This window comes from Megalopta genalis, chromosome 1 (genome assembly GCF_051020955.1).
Source record: "Megalopta genalis isolate 19385.01 chromosome 1, iyMegGena1_principal, whole genome shotgun sequence".
In the NCBI taxonomy this organism is placed as follows: domain Eukaryota; kingdom Metazoa; phylum Arthropoda; class Insecta; order Hymenoptera; family Halictidae; genus Megalopta; species Megalopta genalis.
Genome location: NC_135013.1, coordinates 39,300,585 through 39,313,327, shown reverse-complemented (window position 1 = coordinate 39,313,327; position 12,743 = coordinate 39,300,585). Strand labels below are relative to the sequence as shown.

Genomic DNA, 12,743 nt, shown 5'->3' with positions numbered 1-12,743 from the left:
CCCAATTTATCTAACTATAGCACAATTTTGATCACAAAATACAGAATAAGTAGACGTATTCGCTAACTGGTTGTTCCGCTGTTAAATGCCTAGCGGAATAAATGAACTACAAATCTTTCGTATTTTCATAGCACTCGTTAAAAAAATGGATATGTCAAAATTTTTGGCAACAGCCAAAACTTCAGAATAATTAAAAGATCCTATTAAATTCTCTGCAACTTGTTAAAATTAACAGAATAAGAAACAAATCCTTGTGGAATCTCCACTTTTCGCAATTAATGCGGACAATGTTCATATTGCATACAGATCCGCGGTCTAATAATGAACACAAATGAAAAATGTCTTTCATGATTCACTGTAGATCAGGCTAAATTGCTGGCCATTCAAAGGTTGATCCGTGGAACTTTTGGTGGGCAAATGTTCGTGTAATAAGATACTATAGTTAAACGGCGCACGTACTTAGAAGCTTCGTCCGATCGTCGCGACTCGTTGCAAGAACTCGCCATGCGATAGATCATTAGACCCCTTTACCGTTCAGGTCGTATACCGTTTAGTCACAGGCGGCAAGAATCGCTGGAGCGCGTTGTAGTTGATCCGAATATGTGCGGCGAAGACTCCCAGCATCTGAAACACACGGCGAAATGCCTTTCACTTGAGCAATGTCAGGAAAGATTCCCGGTGTCGCTCCGGCAGAGTCAGTCGATGATTTTCACTCGCGGCACTGCTTACATCTGCTACCGGTTTCCTCATCGTCGTGTGTTTCATGCGACCATTAACGTGTACGACTTGTTATCCGAATCAAATTCAGCTGTGGGATTAACGTCGCAAATCGCATTTCAAGTTCGGCCGGGGTCTCTGTGAAGAAGACGCGAATATCGGTGCTGCATTGCGTTTTCAATTTCGATCAGGATCTTTATCTGCGCGTGACTAATGAGGATTAATGCACTCGGATGGACATTCGGGCAGAACAGCTTCGATTCATCATGCAATCATTTCTTGTTCTCCCCGTGAAGAGGGAAGTAGCTTCGAAGCCGAGACGTTTGAAAAGTGTGTTAACGTGATACGTAATGCTTCGGAATGATTCTTTGAATCTCTGTTTAGTCTACGCTTGCCTTCAAGGGTAATTATTTCCTCGGGATTCGTTGATTATATAGGCAGACCTGGGTAAAAGTACTTCAACTAAGAAATACATACAGTGGCCCAGAAAAGTGTTCGTACACCTTTTAAAAAGGACTGAACTAAAATTCTTTTTTTTTAGATGATAGCGGGATTAGTCTACTAAACGATGACTGAAATGCTTCCTTTTTTAATTTTGCTATCACTTGGAATGACAAAAAAATAATCTCTCGTTTTTTAACTTTTTTATCTGAGCTTATAACAAAAGTTTAAAAGATGTCTTTCGTAGGTCTCGGTAACTTGTATGCATATTGAAAATTTTATCGAAATCGATTCACGTTGTTACGAGTTACAACAAATTAAAGATCGCAAAGATCGCAAGTTTTATCACGATTTTAATCAAAAACTGTAAGAAATCTGCAGTTTTTAAAATTCTTCTATGCCTTTAGCTCGACTCTGGGTTAACCGATTTCGATCAAATTTTCAGCACGCATATAAAAGTTAAAAAAACGAGGATTTAAATTTAAAAGCTTTTTAGTTATCGTCTAGTAGACTAATCCCCCCCTATCATCTAAAAAAAATGCAAGTCATTTAATTCAGTTTTAAAAAATTTATTGCATTTTAAAAGATGTACGAACTCTTTTATGAGCCACTGTATACTTCATTTCAAATAGTAATTTATTTTTGTATCAAATGAAATGCTAGCTGATATGATTGATTTTACAAACGTATAATAAGTATTTCAAATATATATTTTACAATGTGAACCTTTAACACTTACTAAAATATAGCAAGTTAAATGCACTAAATGTATAGTTAGTTAGTTACATGCGCTAAATATAGTTAATTTCATACACTAAATGTATTTAATTACATACACTTTGTGCAAAGTAGGTTAGAATTTCCTGGTTACTTTGACATTGCTGATATTTTCAACGCGCATTTTACGTAAATGCTTTTTTTGCATTAAAAATATAACTGCATTTTATTGAAGTCGTGAATTTAATGTGTGTAACTAGAATTACAATATTCATTTTGTTTCTGACTTAACAAATTTCCTAATAGATGAAAAACAGGTTTCTCAACGTTTTTGCGAAGTTACATATAAATGAAAGTTTCAGAAAATCGTCAGTAGTTGAAATATGACTGAAGGGAATGTGATAAGGTTTTTAAAAAACATAACTCATTTCGTTTCACATCTTTCTCCGCACTCTCCTCCCTCCCCTTCCTACCTTTTCCACCCTCTTTCCATTCAGACTGCAATTTTCTGTTCCTCTCATATTTCTTTTCACGTCCGTAAAGAACTTCAGATTCGATTTTCCCGTGACGCGACCATCTTCAAAACTTCAGCCTAAAAGAGAGAGAGAGAGAGAGTAAAACTTCCGCCGCCTAGAAGTTGGATGCTTTCTATGATTTACATTTCTTGCAACAAATTTGAAATAGGTTTTCTTTCTTCGAAGCAAAATAAGAGTTTTCTAAAAGTGTATTAAAAGTATACTATCGATAATTTAAAACATAATTGAGGAATTGTTTGTAAAACCTACAAATACAGTTTAGAGCACCTATTGTTGTTTTACGATTGAATCAATGTAGTAATTTTTAATGCAGAGGTAAACAATGGATCCTTGGTATAAAATATTTGATTAAAAGTTGCAAAATTGCTTTCATCAAAATGTTACGTGACATTATTGTAATATTGCATAATAAGTAAGTAAATTAAAAATTTAATTTGGATCATTTTGAACTATCCTTCAGTAGTTCTACTATCATATCATAGCTTAGTAATATTATAGCAATATAATAAATAATATCTTTAAAATTGCCTGAATTATATTTCTTCAAATACTATCAAATACTTCAAATACTATATTTCTTCAATCTTTTATATTTTATATTATTTACATATTACATACATAGTATATTAATAACCACTGCAAGATTAAATTCAATATTGTATGTGTCGTCGAAGAATTTCTTAACCCTCAGACAGCGGACCACTGTCACGACTATACAATTGTCGCTGTTTATAATCGTTCTCAACTCCGTTCATCAATTTTTCAAAACATATTTTTGGAGATACTTTCTGTAAACCTATTAGTCTTTCTGATGTCACTAATATAACAGCAATTTATTGTATTTAATTCAACTGCCAAAAATCGAGTCGAATCGACGATTTAAATACATCTGGTCAAAATCCTGCTGCAATTTATTTTCTATTATTATGTCCAATACAAAATTGCTATATACAAATATATTTGTATATTTTTATTGATATTATTATTTATTAATATTTTTGTATATTATTAATATATTTTATTATTTTCTTTTAATATACAGATTGAAAACTCAGCTAAAAGGGGCTACCTACAGTGCTGTAAATAATTATAAACTTAAACTTAAACTTTTACATTTTTACTGACATTTAAACGAAAACCAAAAAGGAAATAATATTTGTATATTTCTATTTTATATTATCATATCCAATAAAAAAATATACAAGTATGATATTTTTTTAAGTTTTTATTTAAATATCACTAAAGAGATATAAACGTTACTTTGAGTCTATAATTATCCTCACTACTGCATAAAATCATAAAAATCGCTAAAAATCTGAATAAATACATTCTTCTTTTTATGAAACAATGTCAAACAAAGCTGCTCTTAGTGTTCCGTGAACATAGTGTCAAGGACGAAGAGTGCTAATTATCGTAGCTGCGAAATAGATCGTAGTTAAATTGTTTAACAATAAATAATAATAAATTTCGATAAGAATCGATAAATTAGGATTCAGATAAAACACCTGTCGATCTACATTCTCTTACAGATCACAACATAAAGGTAGCCTAGTAAGCCTAGTACCTAAGCCATGATTATGACGAAGAACCCTATTCCACTAACCGCGCCACGCGACACGCATTCACCGTGCTGTTCTCTTTCCGTTTGCAGAATTTCTTCTCGAAGAGGTCGTTCCGCTCGAACCCGCTGAAGAGGACGAAGAGCGTGACGAAGCTCGAGCGACAGAAGCAACGCGGCGCCGGACTTCGGGGTTGCCGTTCACACGAGTCCCTCCTCTGCGGACAGGCGGTGACCTCGATGGACCTCGCGGCCGTGACACCGCTGCATCCGAGCCTGCTTGGCAGACCTCACTGCTTCCAGGTCACACCCAGCACCGGTGGACCCAAGTATTTCAGTTGCAGGACCGCTCACGAACGGGACCAGTGGTTACACAGGTTGGTACCGTTCCTCTGTCTCTTCTTTCGCTTGTTTTTTACTCGACAAGCCACAGCCGACCGAGAATCCTGAACCCATGCGGTCTGACGAATTCGAAGCGGTTTCCGTTTGAGAGTAAAGCGCCGAGATTTTTATTCCCGTCCCGTGCGGATACGCTCTGGCTTTGAGGCGATGTGTCAGAGATCGTGGTCCTAACACTGCCGTGTTCACGCGGCTGGATTATATGGCTACATTACTGTTCAAAAGTATCCGGACGTAGTATGTTTATTACGGTGTTTGTTTGATATTATTTTAACACTAAACCTACCGCGATCAAAGTGACCGCTTTCTTATTTTGCAATTCTGAAAAGTTCCGAGACTCTTTCGTGGAAAATGCTTGAATAAGTTATATTATTGGAGCAAGTTTTATAATAAAAACTTTACAAATTCTAAATAAATTCGGTCTTCTCACGTTTGTGAAGCAGTACACGCCAGTTAGTATTACTGCTTGGTAGGTTTAGTGTTAATATTATTTGTTTAATATTTAATATTTTGTTTAATATTACCGAACATAAGCAATGTTCAGTAATTGATCACATTGACAAATTGGTTAGTGAAACTGCGTGTGAGTATATTGCGAGAAAATTCAGTTTTGGACAATTTCATCTGCTATTTTCTTCTTCTTATGATGCATTTAATGTAGTTATTTTTTATTTGGATTAGATACATTGATTTGAATAAGTTTGAGTCCCTTGAGAGTAACCATTTAATATTAGAACTATAAACCAGTCAAAACGACTGACTTTTTCTTTTACAATTCTTGACATTATAAACATGTTTATGTGAGAAATTTTGAGATAAAATTCTTTATTCAAGCTTATACATATTATAATAGAAATAATATGATGTTTAAATAAATCCAACCTTGCCATTGTTACAAAACAATACATATTAGGCACGTTGATGGCTTCGTATAGTTCTAATGTTAAAATTGTTGAGAGAATTCAGTAAAAAATGTTTTGACTGAAACGTTAAAACTTAGTTAGTTAGCTAGCTTGCCATCTAGATAAAAGAATACCATTCTACTAATATCAGTTTTCTTTGCCAGTTGTTTGAATTCTAAAAGACAAAAGGTGTATTATGGTGTTTCCTGAAATTATGGATTTTAAGTGAAGCAGTATGCAGCGAGAATTAAGAAAATATCTAATAAATATACACAGTATAATTACTAGACTGCGGATCTTTATGCAAAATGGAAATGTTCTGCAACAATTCTATAATACAAGAGTTAAATAAAAATGTATTTTTCCTTTAGATAGTTCTCATCAATTGATAATAGTGTTTCAATTGAAAATGCTATTCTCTATTTCACTTATCAATTTTTGCAATACCTGCACGAAATCTGTAGTCCAATAATTCTTGAAATTTAAAAACGAATGAACCAAGGTAGTGGACATAATTAGTAGAATGCATGGTTGAAGATTGAAAGAGCTTCAAAATTTGAGGAGAAATACAATGATAAGGTGCATAGTTTTCTACAAAGATAGAGTTTAGTTGTAGTTTCCCTTCGACGTTACTCGAAAGGTTCAAAATCCTGATTTGTGTTTCGAATTCAGTTTAAGGAAATCCGTTCAGCCGGACGCAGAGCAAACAAGACGTACGGACAATTCTCTGCAGATATGGCTGCTCGAGGCGAAAGGTGTGGCGGCGAAGAAGCGATATTTTTGCGAGGTCTGCCTAGACAGCACCCTGTACGCGCGAACCACCGCCAAATTGAAGGCAGACCTCTGCTTCTGGGGCGAACACTTCGACTTCCATCATTTGCCTTCTGTCAATACTATACAAGTGAACTTATACAGGGAAGCTGACCGAAAGAAGAAGAGAGACAAGAATGTTCTAATCGGTATGGCAGTTTTTTCGTAATTCTCTCATCAACATTGTAGAAAAGGGTTTCTTCAAATTAAAAGACAAACCTGTAATTTCATTTAATTAACGTATCAATTTAAAAGTATATTTATAGAATCATATAATTATTATCATCATGTCGTGGTCTAGACGAATTTAATGACAATCGCGACCTTCATGTGGCCTTGAGCACCAGAGACAAATGGAAATAGACGTAATCGATAAATAATTGCAATAAAAAATGGTTGTAGTTCATTTACACGATAACTTGACAAAAGATAATGGACATCATTTGTCTTGAGCATTTGTTATATAATTTTCTGTAACGATGTTTTGATAATAGTTATTTATTTTATATTTATCTCTGTTTATTTTCAGTGCTTTAGCTCACCTAAAAGTCGTGATATTGTAGATCAGGGGTGTCAAACTCAAAAGCTAACTTGGGCCATAATAATAAATAAATAATGCTTAACTTTAGGTGGGCCGCAAAAAAAAAATCAGTGTTCATAGAAACAAATATTTTTATTATAAAGTTAAATTATTGTTTACGTTCTGATACTTGACATCAAAAATGTTCATCTCGGGCCGCGAGTTTGACACCCCTGTTGTAGATTATTATAATAATACACTGCTCTTTGGTTTATCCATACGGTATTTTAGATAGTTTTTTTAATGTTTATGCGAGACATTTTATTCTTCAGTTAAATAGCATCAGAACGATTTGGAATTTCATCATTCAAAGTTCAGGCCGAATTATATAATACTTTCTCTGTTGAGTAACACGTAGATGCAATCGCGGCAACTAGCAACCTCATGTTACTGTCATGTGAACTACTTTCGATGACCAATAACATAAAGCAACTTGAATTTTCCTACGATTAAGTATGCATCACTCGTTCTTATTATGCGTGATCACGTACCGAAAGTCACCGCCTGCATTCTTAGAAACTTGCGATCCTAGAAATCACAGAATATCGCAAATAATTTTCTGAAGAATAACATTTAAAAATTTTCTGACCCTAGTGGCCCACGATGATTAATTAATAATCAAATATATGTTTGGAATTGTTCTCAGGTTCCGTCAGCATACCCGTGCACAACGTGACGTCGCGTTATCTAACAGAAAAGTGGTATCCGGTGGTTGGAGACAAGGGCCCATTAAAGGAACCACCGACGCTTAGGGTAAAATGCCGCTTCCAATCCGTAGATATATTGCCTGTGCAGGTATACCAGGAGTTCCTGGAATACTTGAAGTCGGATTACAAGTCACTCTGCGAGAAATTAGAGCCGGTGATCGCCGTGAAAGCGAAGGAGGACATCGCCACCGCGTTGGTGGCTGTCATGCAACGGGAAAAGAAAGCGCCACAGTTTCTTGCTGACTTGGTCATGATGGACATACACAGAATAGGTGTGTTACACTGTCATTAAAACTGCCTCGATATGGTCGCTGATGATTCATGATGAACAAACGGGTCAATTTTATTCCTCTGGAAACCTGGGTCTATCAAGAAAAATGGGTTATCGCGTGCTAGCTGTTTTAGCGTCACGAGTCTGTTCAATGAAAATTACTGTGGAAACACAACGCAGAAAAAAGTACTTAAAAATTGTATACGCAGTCGTGAGGGAAAATTATTACATTGGACAAACGATTAATATATCGAAAGCTAACTTGTTGATTATAATCCTGGAAAAATTTGCGTCTTGGTAGCTTCAACAGATCATATTTCTTTTTAAGAATTTTTGAAATACCTGATGTTAATTATTCTTCCTGTGATACCTGAAAGAACAAAACTGTGAATAGAGCAGAAGTTAAGAATACAAAGTCATTGAAAGGATTAAAAGAAAAGAAACATTGTTATGTAACTTCTGCTTCTTACGATTGTCTTAGAAAATGTTTATGCAAAGTAAAGATCCACAGTCAGTTAAGAGTACAGACTCATTGCAATGATGAAAACAAAAGATACATTATTATGTAAGTTCTGTTTCTTACGATTGTTTTAGAAACTGTTTACGTAAAGATCCACAGTATAATAATGAGTATTGAAAGGCGCAAACGATCTATGACAATGGCCTTCAGTCGAATGGTTTAGTTACTAAAAATTGTATTGAATTTCAGACGACGAGAGGCTCACCTTTCGAGGAAATTCCTTAGCCACGAAGGCGATGGAGGCCTATCTGAAGTTGACGGGCGACAGGTACCTGCAGGAGACCTTGGGTGCTGTAGTCAGGAGCGCAGTAGAGGGTGGCGACTGCGAGGTGGACCCGCTGAAGGTTGCATCGGTGGCGGCTCTACACAAACAACAACAGAATTTACGGAACGCAGTAGACCTGGCTTGGGGCAGGATACTGGCTAGCCACGCACATTTTCCTCTCGAATTACGCGAGTGCTTCCGTATATTCCGCGAACGCTTGGCCGACATGGGCCGCGAGGACATCGCAGACAACCTAATCTCCGCGAACATATTTCTTAGATTCCTGTGTCCAGCTATCCTAAGCCCGTCTCTCTTCAACATAACGCACGGTGAGACTGCATCTTCATCACGTACTGTGTCTAAAATTTTGCTGGTTTTAGGTGACAAAGCTTCCGTACTAGTTCATGCTAGTTTGATAGTCATTTCATTTTAGTTTCGCTAGTTTCTATCAGTAACATCAATATGATTTATTTTCAACTAGTACGAACTATTTAATTTGTTTTAACTTGTGAGATTATACAGAATGTAAAAGTATCAACATTCAGTGGCACTAGACTTTTACGTCAACGTCATATTGAAACATTTTTCATTGTAACACTCTAGTCAGTCAGACTCTCGTCAATCAAATTTTTAATACCTAATCAACAAGAGCGCGTATAGAACATAAGATAAAGTAAAGATTTATGGTGTATTGAAGAGTAAGAAGTGTTGAAAATAAACGAAACTATTCTTCTTCGCAGAATATCCGAACGAAAAGGCAGCAAGAAATCTCACCCTCGTGGCCAAGACTCTTCAAACACTCGCGAATTTCACGAGATTCCAAGGGAAAGAGAACTTCATGGAATTTATGAATGACCTGCTCGAGCGAGAAGCTCCCTCCATGAAGAACTTCCTCCAATTGATCAGCGTATGTTCCCCGTTTGCAAACATAAATCTTTTCACAAAATAGAAAAGTACCATAAAATTTTTTAGAAAAACATCCCTAACCAGCTTAAAACATCATCATACCTTAATATAAAATCTCAAAGAATAGACCTTTTCACTGATACATCGAATTTTCTGTTACAGAGCCCGCTGCCAAAAGACGCGCCAGCGAACAATTCGCTAGAGTTCGACGGCTACATAGATCTGGGCAAGCAATTGTCTCTGTTACACGCGCTACTGCGAGAGAGTTTAGTCACGATATCATCTTCCTCGACGTCACTGCCCCCGTCCAGGCTTCCGGAGATCCTGGATAGGATCTCGTTAGCTTTGGACCAACCGGGTCCAAGTCCAGTACCAACATCGCATCGGTACCCGAACCTACAGAATAACATCTTCCGCTACAACGATCCGACGATCGCGAACAGCAATACGAATCTCTCGGTATCGGCGACATCAACGTTGAGTAACCACAGTACCCTAAATGGGACAATCAGGGACAGCAACGAGGTGTTGCAATCGAACACCTTGGGCCACAACAGCTCTCGCAGCCCGAACGTCGCCAGAGCCGCTACTCTTCCTCGGAATGCGTACATGCCAGCTAACGGGAAGCTCCAGCTGCAGATCACTACTGACGACTACCCTCTGGAGCCGCCGGCGTTTGTGTCTCGTTCTCCAACGCCCATCGTGAGACAGCATCGAGGAATCGGGACCAACAGGGCCACCGCGGGATACAGACTGACCGCCAGCGCGAGTTTGGCGAACGTGAATCACTGCCAGACCCATCCCACCAGCCCAACAAGATCCGAGAGCCACAGCAACCTGAAGGACTCGAACTACAATATCACAACGTCGCAGAACAACCAGCCGAACATCTGCACGATCGTAGCGCAACAACAACAGCAGAACCACAGACACAACATAGCGCGACTGCAAAACCTGGACATACACGACAGAGAGGACAACTACAACCATAACAACTACAACGTTTCTAGATCGGCTAGCAGGAACCACTGCAACAAAGAAGAGAACGCTAACCAGACTCAACATCAGAACTACAACAACGTCTCGAAGACCACGGTGAACGCCAACGTGGTGGTGAACCCGACGTCCAATTTGACACTGTCCATCAACCACCAACCGAATAACAATTACAATAACAGTAAGACCAATAACACGACTGCCAATGGGAACCTGGATGAGCTGTCCGACCTGTTGAGGTACGCCGACGACGAGGTCTCGGAGTCCAAGTCTCAGAAGGGCTCCCAGATCTCTATTTCTCAATTGAGCAACGTCGCCTCCTCAGGCTACCAGAGTTTCGCTGCTTATAGTCAGAGCTCCAGCCCCGTGGACCTCAGCAGCAATAATGCGAACGCGCATATACTCAGTGCCGCGCCACTAGCTTTCGCAAATCCCGTTTATCACATGGAGCCGAATCATGGAAGAAGCGGCAGGAGAGGAAGCAGCAGCTCCGAGGAGAGGGACGGAAGCGGCGGCGGGGTCGAGGGTGTCAGAGGTGTTGACCTTAGCCCGTCTCCCCCACCACAGAACAATGTCAGGAATCTCCAGAGGAACAACCAGAATCAGTGGAGGCAGAACAACCAGACGCATCGGAATAACTCGGAACAGAATCAGAGCGTCTGCTGCACGAAGCTCAGGAGGAGGTTGTCGTTGGACTCGACGAGGGATTTGTCCGACACTAGTGAGGAGGAGAGCTGCACCACTAGGAGGAGCAAATCGCGTAGTCACCGTAGCATCGATCAGGTAAATTATTATTATTCTGTTTTGTTGTAATTTGCCTGGTTCCTTCGACGACGAATGAAGGCTGGAAATATTTTTCCTGATTTGTATAGATTTTATAGATGCATTAATCTTTTCTGTTCATATGATAAGCTGATAAAGTAGTGTAGAAAAATTAAAAATCAATTTTAACGAAGTAGATTAAGGATGTTTGTTCAAGATTATATATTTATTGTAGATCTCCGTGGCTATTTTCGACAATTTACACTGTATTAATTGAAACCATTCGAAACAAACTTATTTATATTTGTCAGTTGATTTCCACTAACAATAAGGAAGGTAATTAAGTAAACTTGAGAAAGTGGTTTTGTTGCCTCTTTTAGTTCGTAGACATCTACATCATAATCAAACGAGTAAAATATAATGATAATTTGATTGAACTTCATTCGTCGAAGGACCAAGTTCACCAAACCGAAGCACATTCTTCCAGCACCATTTCCAGAATCAAGGAACCAGCCGGGCAATCAGTATAACAGCCGTCGAAAATTCTTACGGTTCTAATCAAATGCAAGAGGAACTTCTAAAATCTCGTGCCTTAACTCTCGTCTGTAAATAGAATAATATTGTGCCGAGTAATGCTATGTGTGTGATAACAAACAAGTTCCTCTCGCGCTCGCGTCTCTTTTTTTTATTCTTATACTATCTAACGGAACGGCTAGGCTGTCTCTCAACCGTCTGTCTATCTGTGTCTGTGTCTTGTAACTAACAACGCCACGTCTCTTCGTTTCCAGTACGAAGTGGAAATCGAGAGGCTGCAGAGTAGCGTAGATCGACTGAGGGCCCGGTTAGGCGCAACCGAGGATACCGATATAGAAGGCGTTGCACCGGATACCAAGATGAAGAGCATCATCTCCAGGTACTTAATCCTGATTAACGCGGCCAACTAACCCAACGACTGATTCTTTTGCCTGAGTGTGACCTATGATACCCTACCTACCTCTGTACCCGTTCATCGTGGTAACCATTTCTCTTGCCCTGCGTTTCACTCGAGGCCTTCTTATAACCCGTCTCTATCATACTCGGTCACTTCAGCTCTGTTCCATCCCGAGTCCCCCAACGGGTTCCCCACTTCGCCCCCCCCCCTCGCGAATCCTTCGTCGCCATTGCAAAACGCAAAACCGAGTCTGTGAAACCGTCGATCGATTTCGATCGTTTTTCCCTGGCTCGATCTTGATCATTTACTGTCGCCCATCGCTTGCCTCGTCGAGATCGATGCACAGTTGAGAAAGCCGATTTAAGGAAGGCAGGACGGAGCTGGATATATTTCAACCTCCACGGATTAGTGCACACGTGGCTCATGTTAAACGCTGTCAATTATGCGGGGAACTTTCAGGATTTAATAGAAGTGGTTGGATTTGTATTTGGTGGGAATGCTGTATCTAGAAAGTAGACTGATCTCGATTCAGTTCTTTTCGTTGACAATTAATGGAGTTCTGTAAGTTAACATTTGAATGGTGTTCTATTTAGATAAATCATATATGGTGTGCACAGGATGAAACTGTGTGAAAAACATATCTAAGTCAGAAATATGTAACATATTTTTTCATTATTTAGGCCTCATTTTTGGAGGCTCTGGTAAATAAAACTTTATTGTATATT

The 12,743-nt window shown here is 38.7% G+C and overlaps 1 protein-coding gene across 9 annotated transcripts in view; it reads left to right on the top strand.

Annotated features, from left to right (window-relative positions):
• The window catches only part of LOC117218758 (Ras GTPase-activating protein raskol), a 258,017-nt gene that overhangs the window by 238,254 nt on the left and 7,020 nt on the right, over positions 1 to 12,743 (top strand). For all 9 annotated transcript variants that reach the window (XM_076527741.1, XM_076527739.1, XM_033467379.2 and 6 more), the window contains 7 exons: positions 4,063 to 4,346; positions 5,943 to 6,229; positions 7,307 to 7,639; positions 8,348 to 8,752; positions 9,164 to 9,330; positions 9,492 to 11,108; positions 11,876 to 12,000. In XM_076527741.1, the coding sequence (XP_076383856.1) occupies positions 4,063 to 4,346; positions 5,943 to 6,229; positions 7,307 to 7,639; positions 8,348 to 8,752; positions 9,164 to 9,330; positions 9,492 to 11,108; positions 11,876 to 12,000 (3,218 nt within the window). The remainder of the gene's footprint in view (positions 1 to 4,062; positions 4,347 to 5,942; positions 6,230 to 7,306; positions 7,640 to 8,347; positions 8,753 to 9,163; positions 9,331 to 9,491; positions 11,109 to 11,875; positions 12,001 to 12,743) is intronic.